Source organism: Salvelinus sp. IW2-2015, unplaced genomic scaffold (genome assembly GCF_002910315.2).
Source record: "Salvelinus sp. IW2-2015 unplaced genomic scaffold, ASM291031v2 Un_scaffold2087, whole genome shotgun sequence".
NCBI lineage: Eukaryota > Metazoa > Chordata > Actinopteri > Salmoniformes > Salmonidae > Salvelinus > Salvelinus sp. IW2-2015.
In genome coordinates, this window is record NW_019943427.1 from 95,356 (window position 1) to 104,780 (window position 9,425).

Consider the following 9,425-nt stretch of genomic DNA (forward strand, 5'->3'; position numbering starts at 1 on the left):
AGAGAGAGAGAGAGAGAGAGAGAGAGAGAGAGAGAGAGAGAGAGAGAGAGAGAGAGAGAGAGAGAGACTAAAGGGGCAAAAACCACTATGCTGTTTGTCACCTAAGTAAAAGCTAATGTTACATTTGGATCTTGTCTTATCTTATTATTATTGTAATACTGTAATATGGCATATTCCACTAAATTGCTAATGAAAAGCGCGGCATGGGCTAGGCTACAGTACTACTGAATAGCTAAGCAACCTGGGCATAACATCAAACGGATCATCAAAGCACTTTGGCTGAAATTGATAGGTTAGTTACTAGCCTGCCTATAGCATACTATTGCAGTTAGCTAGATCTATAGCCTAAATGCTATGCACTGTCAAAAAAACTGTTGCCTAATTTTCTTTGTTCGCCATTGGGTTATTTACCCTTTCTTTCTTCGGTCGATGCTTCTCCATCCTGTTCTAGCTTTATACACAGCGGCAGCAACTTAAAACGTTCATCCCATGGGCAGTTCGCTTCCCAAACAGCCACAGAAACGCTGCGCTCTCCTACAACAATGTTTTCATGGACCTCAGAAAAATGAACAACAAGCGATATTCCACTTAACCGGCCGCGAACTAACTCAAGTTATTTCCCAGAAAGTGCGCCATGTTAAATCCGTTTTTCCCCGAGTAACGGAATTTGTGGCGGGTGGAGGCGGGTCTCAGCAGGCTCAAACTCCACGGATGCAGCTCCAGTCGGTCTCCAGGTCTCAATTACCCGTGGTGACATCAGAGAGGGGTTGAGTTACCTAGCAGTTATTCATTCCTGTTGTAAGTATTGTTTCTACAGAAGTTTTGTAATAGATCGTTACTTACTGCAGACCTCTTCATAAATAAACAAGCCATACGCTTCAGATTAAAGTAGGTTACACAATTGCCTTGAATCAAAGGTGAAAAAATGAAAAATAATTATAGAAAAGACGATACAAACACCATCCCTTTGCATTTCATGAACGTATTCTAATAGTTATGGCTTACATAATAATAACCTAACACTTTGGTGTCTTTGATATAGTGTAGTTTAATGTGTCATCAAATTGACAGTATTGTGAAGACAACCGTAAGAAATAGCATGTCAAGGTGTTTATTTAAAAAAAATGTTTTTTTAATTGAACCTTTATTTAACTAGGCAAGTCAGTTAAGCACAAATTCGTATTTACAATGACGGCCTACACCGGCCAAACTTGAACGACGCTGGGCCAATTGTGCGCCGCTCTATGGCACTTTTGTGCGCCGCTCTATGGCACTCCCAATCACCGCAGGTTGTGATATGTGGCCTGGATTATTACAGAGTAGACAAATAATGAATAAAAACATTAAATGCAAACATTGTTTGTCTTTGACAATGATATGTTTTTCTATACAAGTAACTTATATGTACAATTTGCAGTCAGATAAAGTATTAAATGAATGCTGAGCATAGACAGTAGTTTAAAAAAAAGTATTTTACACTATAGTACAGTAGCTTAGATATTTACATTCAGGACGTGAAACATCGTTTTTCCTTTACAGCAGTAAGGCCCTGATACACATATCACTATTTACAACTGCTATTAGTAGATGTTATTAGTATATGTCCTATCCCCCCCAACAACAACAAAAACTTGCACTTGTCTTTTTTCCTACTTGCACTGAGTTTGCTGATGTGGATGTCTCACCTAGCTATCTTAAAGTGAATCATTTACAATGACTAAAATGTAAATTACAAAAATAAATAGTATCTAAATCCCATGGGGGAGGAAATGGGATGGCTAAATAGATCAGGCAACATTACATCACATTGGCACTGCATCTTCTACTAAAGCACATTGACTGTGCTTCCTGGTCATCCTGAGGCAGAGTTTGTGTAGTCTGCGTTTGGCCCATCTAGATTTGGGCCTCCTGCCGTTGTGGCCAGCGGCCTGTAGATGGCGCCACTCCTCCATGTCTCCACCATTGTTCTTCTGCTGCTCCAGCTGAGCAGAGGGTTTGACCAGAGAAGCCGAGCAGCTGTAGATAAGGAGGTAGACTGTTACAAACTCACGTGCGTTTGTGTGTGTGTGTGTGTGTGTGTGTGTGTGTGTGTGTGTGTGTGTGTGTGTGTGTGTGTGTGTGTGTGTGTGTGTGTGTGTGTGTGTGCGTGCGTGCGGGCGTGGGCCTGTCTAACTTGGGGTTATTGGACAAAATTATAATTATCTGGCTAATAGTGGGGGCCTCAAGGAAAAAAATGGGCCGGTGTGTTAGAATGCCAGAGCTTATTTCTGGTCCCAGTCCGCCCGTGTGTGTGTGTGAGAGAGAGAGAGCGTGCACCCTTGCGTGCACGTGTGTGGCAGTGCGTGTGTGTGTCTGTGATGTGTACTGTACTGACCTTGTCCGCTGTGTGCAGACCTGTGGCTGTAATGTGAAACAGGACAGAGAGATGTACTTCAACAGGATAGTCTGAACCCCAGATATCTCCTTCTGCTGAACCAGAACCTCAGACAGTCTAGAGGAGAGGAGAGGAGAGGAGGACATATTGGGGTGAGTGCCAGACACACACAATCTCACTGCTGCCCAAAAGTCCTACTTCAAACATTTGATTTAAACATTAAGCAACAACTGCTAACACAACTAGTGGGGCTGTCCTTGACTGTCTGACCCTATACACAAAATTTGTTTTACACACCTGACAAATATACCCGTAAAGGATGGGTCACCGAAGGTGATTAATTTCATTAATTCATTCACAAAATGACATACAGACCACTTGGTTGCACTGATCTGGTTGTCCAAGTCATTACATATTGTATTATTCTGTAATAATGACCTGCTGGTACAGTTGCAGTGGAAGAGGGTCCTGGGTTCTGGGTTGAGGAGGCTGTATCTCTTCTGGTGAGGAGGGATCTTAAACCTGCAGTCATCCAGGTCTCTGTATACATCACACACATACACATGCTGCTTCCCTACACAGACGAAAAACACAATGAAATGTAATTGAGCTCATGGTCAAGTCCACTCAAAAGGCATTATCAAAAATAGATGCACATAGAAACAGACAGACAGAGACAGAAAACCAGACAATATTTTCTTTCACCTACCTGGGCTTGCTGCGTCCTGGTTAGACTTAGGCAGAGTCAGGCCATTATGGTGGGTGGGTTCAGCTGGCGAGGCCAAAGCCGATGCTGGGCCCGAGGTGCTACTCTGGGTCCCTATAGCAGTAGCAGTGCCAGTGGTGGAGGTGGGGGAAGTATTGGTAGCCATATTGTCCTCTCCAGGGTAAGGGTGGATGACAGGCGAGCCAGAGGCTGGTGTTCCACTCTGACCCCCTGTGGTAAGGTCTGCTGGGGCAGCACTGGAAGGAGTGGTGGGGGTGGAGGAGGAGGAGGGAGAGGTGGAAGTGGCAATGTAGGGAAAGGTGGTGGGAGAGGTCGAAGTGGTGGAGGGAGAGGTGGAGATGGAGGTAGAGAAGGTGGAGGAAGAGGTGGAGGAGGTGGAGGAAGAGGAGGTGGAGATGGAGGTGGAGATGGAGGTGGAGGAGGAGGTGGTAGAGTTGGAAGGGGAAGTGGCGGAGGAGGTGGAGATGGAGGTGGAGGAGGTGGTGGAGTTGGAGGTGGATGAGGAGGAGGTGGAGATGGAGGTGGAGGAGGTGGTGGAGTTGGAGGTGGATGAGGAGGAGGTGGAGATGGAGGTGGAGGAGGTGGAGATGGAGGTGGAGGAGGAGGTGGAAGAGAAAGAGGTGGAGGTGGTAGAGTTGGAGGGGGAGGTGGAAGTGGGGGTGGAGATGGTAGTGGTGGTATTGACAGCCATTTCATCCTCCTGTAAGTCAGGGTCTGGCTGGGTGGAGTTGTAGAAGGTGGGAGGATGGACCTCAGCATACAGAGACATCTCATACTGTTGACACCTGTCACAGAGAGGAATGAGGTAGGATCAGCCTCTACTCCATTTTACATTGCATGTTACATTAAACACTTCATGAACAAACATAAGTGAGGGAGGGATCGTCACTCACATGCCAAACCAGTTCCTCTGAGAGCACTGTAGTCTGTGGGAGAACTCAAAGCAGTGCATCTTCAGCAGGTTGAAGAAGACGTATCCCACTGTGTCTGAAATACTGTCCTCAGCCCCCAGCAAACACCGGCGAAACCTATACACAACAACACAATGTTAATACAATGTTAATGCAACCTAAACACAACATTAATACAACACTACACAGAGGTTAGCCGGAACTGAATCAATAATGTATAATGTTAAGGGAAAGGCAGAAGCTTCCGCATGAGAGTCACAGTCTCATAGACAGAGTTAGTTTGTGACAGGCAGCCTACCTGTTATCACAGTGGCAGTGGGACAGGGTGAAAATGTTTTTGTTGAAAACTCCATAGTTGGTCTCGAACGACAGGATGGTGTCCTGACATTGGTCATGCTCCCTGCAGCAACTATCTGTCTCCGCAAACACACCTGTCACAGGTAGACGGGCAGGAGAAGTTCAGCAACAACAACAAGAGACCAGGTTAGGCCTATTTGATATATTGTGACGCAAAACAGAGGCATTACTAGTGTAGGGCCCTATAAAATCAGTTACATTTTTTGTCTGATTCCGTATTTTTCCCCCCCAAATTCCGTTTGATTTTTTCCAGATTTCTGTTTCACTGTTTTTTAAAGGTTTTCGCTCTGAAAATCACACTTTTTTAAACTGAAAAACAACTCAATTGGATGTTCTAAATCCACAACAATGCTTAAACCACATCAGGAGACCACTTTTCAGGTCTAAAAATAAATACAAATAAATGTAACTAACCTTTAATTCCGGTGCACGCCTAGCAAGAGGATGTTAGCGGTGTAGCTCACACAATCAATCAATCGTTTATAAAGCCCTTTTAACATCTGCAGTTGTCACAAAGTGCTTATACAGAAACCCAGCCTAAAATCCCAAAGAGCTAGCAATACATATGTATGTAGAAGCACTCTACCATCACTGTCTGTGTTTGCAGAATAAATACCGACTGGATTGATGCAAATAATGATATCATTCTGCCAGGTAAGCATAGCCTACTTTGTAGTTAACATTTAATTGAGAAGGTTTTTGGGAAAGCATTTCCATCTACCAACATCATCGCTAACGGCTGCATAAAGTGGTAAACGCTTTATGTGTTAATTAATTTAGTTGATTCCCTACTAAGGACAATACATTTTTGAATATGGTTGAATTACATTTTAATATCTGGATTCCATAATTCTGTCTGCGTTCTCCGCATCGCGGATTTTATAGAGCCCTACAAATGGGCACATTAATCATCATCGTCAATTACATTCTGCTTTAATAGCCCATACAATTACAAATGAGAAAACATGATCAAAAGGAGAACCACATGTTAGTCTGGAACACAGTTACAGATACAACACCGACCACCTACCTAAATCGTCATAGGTCTCCGCCTTGTTCCCTGAGCCGCACCAAAGCGTTCCCGGCACGATGAGGCCACGTTTTACGCGCCGGTGGGCTTGAGTCACATCCCTGGAACTGTCACCACCGTCTCCAAGAGGATTCTGGAACGCTATATCATCAATAACGCTCCGTGCGTGCCTCTTACTCCTTGTCTCTGTATGTTCCTCAGAGGCATCTCCAACGGCTTCGCGCTGGGTGACCGTTGGAGAGCTAACAGGAGCGCAGTGGCTTTCTAGTTCAGACTGCGCACTGACATCAAAACGTTCACAAGGACGGTCAGAGAACTCTCCTGTGGTGCTCTTCTCCCGACACACAGACATGTAGCTGTCTGTAACGGCCGTGTCGTCAATCACTGCGCAGTTGACCAGTCTATTCTCCACGGACCACACACTGTGGTAGAGATGGAGGGATGAGGGGTGGTGAGTTTCTCTGTGGTGTCGGAGGAAGCTGAGATGGGTCTCACCGTTCGACGTGACTTTAGTCCAGAAACAGAAATCCCTCGGGTCAGCAGCAGCTGCAGTGGTCAAAATCAGTGACACTGCTGCCATTATTACAGCAGAAAATAAAATGGAGTTCGTGTGCATTTTCGGCACCAATGTAAGCACTTTAAATGTCTTTCAGTACTTTATAGATAAACTAATATTGCTAAAAAAAAGCACCGAACCGATTCCAATTTAATTTCTCGTTTTATAAAACACTCCCTTTCTCTTATGCTCAGAGGTAAGATTAAATATATAAATAAAATGTTGCCGCACCCTGAACTTGCATTAAAATACATTCACTTTGCAGCTGATACGTAATTAACAGTAGCCCTATCCACTAGTTTCCACTGTCTGAGGATGTCTGAAAAGAGACGGACCTCAGGCCGGTTTTAAACTGATCTACAAGGGGCTTTCCCGCCCGCAATATTCTGCGCTTTGATTTGACCACGTGGTTGTGGTGTGTGTTTGTGTAACTAAACAGTCTTCCACCCAAGCTTTATGTGCAAGTAGTATATGTCGGAGAAATCTCATGGAAACTGGAAAGGTCTAATGTAGGTAACTTTCCAAATGTCGACAAAACAAAATAGGCCTATGCTAGAAGATGTGGATATTTTTGTGTCGGTAAAATTAATTATGTACTAAATGTTGGTGGAAACGCTTTTATGCGCAAATAATAGCCATTATGACCTAATAGCCATCATATCGAAGTAAATTTGAAGTCACGCGATGCAGCCTGGTCTCATAAACTAGACGTAACACAGTAAACGTAAATCCGGGACTCGAAATTATTATATGTTACATTTGGTTACTTACAGATGGTTACTTACAAGCTCACTAGACCGGACACACGCCACCGCGCATGTTGATTTTGTCCATCCACACCAGACGCAATCAGACGCAGGTTGAAATATAAAAATGAACTCTGAACCAACTATATTATCTTGGGTACAGGTCGAAACATATGAAACACTCGTGGACATTTTTCTAGCTTGCTGTTGCTAGATAATTTGTCCTGTGATATAAAAATTGGGTTGTTATTTTACCTGAAATACACGTTCCTTTTTCTCTGGATCTTTGTAGAATTTTGACCCATTTTGAGTCACACAGAATCGTGTGTTCTCTTCTCCAACAATTAATCCACAGATAAAAGGGGAAACCTATTTAGAAATAGAATCAAGTTCTCTTTTGGTGCCTGGCTACGCAGACGCTCGTTGATGCACGAGAGCAGTTTGGATTAAATGATTGAATAACATTTATGTGTACATTTATTTTACAACGCTTGCTCACGCAATGAGGGCGGTGTGGTCAGCATGTTAGGCAAAATTGAAAGTAGGGTGGTTGGTCGGGGTGGATGGGTGGTCGCATAATCTCATCACAACCAACTTTAGCATTTTAGCTAATTAACAGCTTTTCAACTACTTACTACTTTTCAGCTAGTTTGCAAGTACTAGCATGTTAGCTAACCCTTCCCCTAACCCTTTTAGCTAACCCTAACCTTAACCTTAAGCCTTTTAGCTAACCCTTCCCCTAACCTTAACCTTAACCATTTTAGCTAACCCTTCCCTTAACCCTAACCCCAACCTTAACCCTTTTGGCTAAGCATTCCCCTAACCTTAAACCTTTTAGCTAACCCCAACCCTTTTAGCTAACCCAAACCCTAACCTTAACCCTTTTAGCTAACCCTTCCCTTCCCTTAACCCTAACCTTTTTAGCTAACCCTAACCCTAATTTTAACCCTTTAACCTAACTCCTAAACTTAACCCTAACCTTAACCCTAACCCCTAAAATAGCAAACATTAGCCAGCTAGAATTCGAAACATAGTGTATGTTTTGCAAATTCAAAACATATAACACAAATTGTCATTTAGAACATATCATACGAAATGGATGATGGACATCCACAACTTAATACATACCATCCGAAACGTAACATATCATACTAAAGTATTTTCTCAGATTTTTTTACTGAATAATACGAAGTGCTCTGAGACCAGGTTGCACAGGTTGCAGCTATGACGTGTTGTATGGTCCTCCCACTAAGACTCGTTGGGAAACCATGCAGTTTATTAGGCTACAGATGAAATAAGTTATGATGAACTTCACAGGGTGGTAAAAGTGCAATGTGAGCTTGATGATACTTTCCAATAAATATCGAGAGTTTTATTCTAGTGACATGATCATCAATGCTTGGCTGCCTTTTGACAAAAAAAAATGTATCTTGCTCTTTTGTCCAAAATAATCTCATCGTGTAGGCCAGTGGTTCCCAATCTGGGATACTAGAACCCCTGGGGGTACTTGGGCCTATACACAGGGGGTACATTTGAGAAGACTCATATGCCTACTGGTAAAATGCACATAAGGAGGTACTTCAGGGCTACTCCAGGCAAAGGAAAATTCAGTTGGTGGTACAGTAAATCTGTCAATGTGTCGTTGGGCAAGGCACTTAACCCTGATTGTTCCTGTAAGTCACTCTGGATAAGAGCTTCCACGTAAAACGACAGAAACACATCTCAGATGGGAAAATGCACATATAGTAGCCACATATCATTGAGTGACTCCAAGTTTACTTAGATATGATGGTTATTATATCAATATTTGCGCATAAAGGCGTTTCCACTGCCATTCTTTGCTAAATACACCACCATGTCGAACATACAAATGATCTGTGTGTCACGGTTGTAATAATGGATGGACCAAGGCGCAGCGGGATTTGAGTTCCACATCTTTATTAAAATGAAACTTCTCAACAAAAACAATAAACAAACAACAAACGTGAAGTAACGTAGTGCAACAAGCACATACACAAAACAATATATAGAAATGTCGGTGGAAACACTTTCATGTGCAAATATTGATATAATAACCATCATATCGAAGTAAACTTCCCTGTTAATAATTCCTCAGCACCCCCATCAGTACAGTTGAAAATGCGATGGAAACACGTTTAACTTGTATTTTGTATTCGGTACATGGGAATTTAACCACAAAAATTATTGAACAAATATTGAATATTGTGTCCCTGAACAAAGGGGGGGGGGGTCAAAATCAAAAGTAACAGTCAGTATCTGGTTTGGCCACCAGCTGCATTAAGTACTGTAGTACATCTCCTCCTCATGGACCGCACCATATTTGCCAGTTCTTGCTGTGAGATGTTACCCCACTCTTCCACCACGGCACCTACAACACATTTCTGGGGGGAATGGTCCTAGCCCTCACCCTCCGATCCAACAGGTCCCAGATGTGCTCAATGGGATTAAGATCCGGGCTCTTCGCTGGCCATGGCAGAACACTGACATTCCTGTCTTGCAGGAAATCACGCACAGAACGAGCAGTATGGCTGGTGGCATTGTCATGCTGGAGGGTCACGTCAGGATGAGCCTGCAGGAAGGGTACCACATGAGGGAGGAGGATGTCTTCCCTGTAACGCACAGCATTGAGATTGCCTGCAATGACAACAAGCTCAGTCTGATGATGCTGTGACACACTGCCCCAGACCATGACAGACCCTCCAC

The 9,425-nt window shown here is 43.4% G+C and overlaps 1 protein-coding gene across 1 annotated transcript; it reads right to left on the minus strand.

Moving 5' to 3' along the window:
- Window positions 1–1,104: 1,104 nt before the first annotated feature.
- pla2g3 (phospholipase A2 group III) lies at window positions 1,105–6,255 on the minus strand. Its single transcript, XM_070439974.1, has 7 exons — window positions 5,400–6,255; window positions 4,311–4,443; window positions 3,995–4,129; window positions 3,084–3,886; window positions 2,813–2,948; window positions 2,375–2,491; window positions 1,105–2,016 (listed from the first exon to the last, which is right to left on the minus strand). Exons 1-7 carry the CDS (start codon window positions 6,013–6,015, stop codon window positions 1,803–1,805), a joined length of 2,154 nt encoding a protein of 717 aa, XP_070296075.1. The 5' UTR covers window positions 6,016–6,255; the 3' UTR covers window positions 1,105–1,802.
- Between the last annotated feature and the right edge of the window lie 3,170 nt (window positions 6,256–9,425).

Bases quoted from the DNA above. Each gene is read 5' to 3' on its own strand.
- pla2g3 (XM_070439974.1), bottom strand. From the start codon at position 6,015: ATGCACACGAACTCCATTTTATTTTCTGCTGTAATAATGGCAGCAGTG. The intron at 4,444-5,399 runs GTAGGTGGTCGG...TACCTGTGACAG, and splicing joins GGAGACCTATGACGATTTAG to GTGTGTTTGCGGAGACAGAT. The intron at 3,887-3,994 runs GTGAGTGACGAT...TCTCTGTGACAG, and splicing joins CAGAGGAACTGGTTTGGCAT to GTGTCAACAGTATGAGATGT.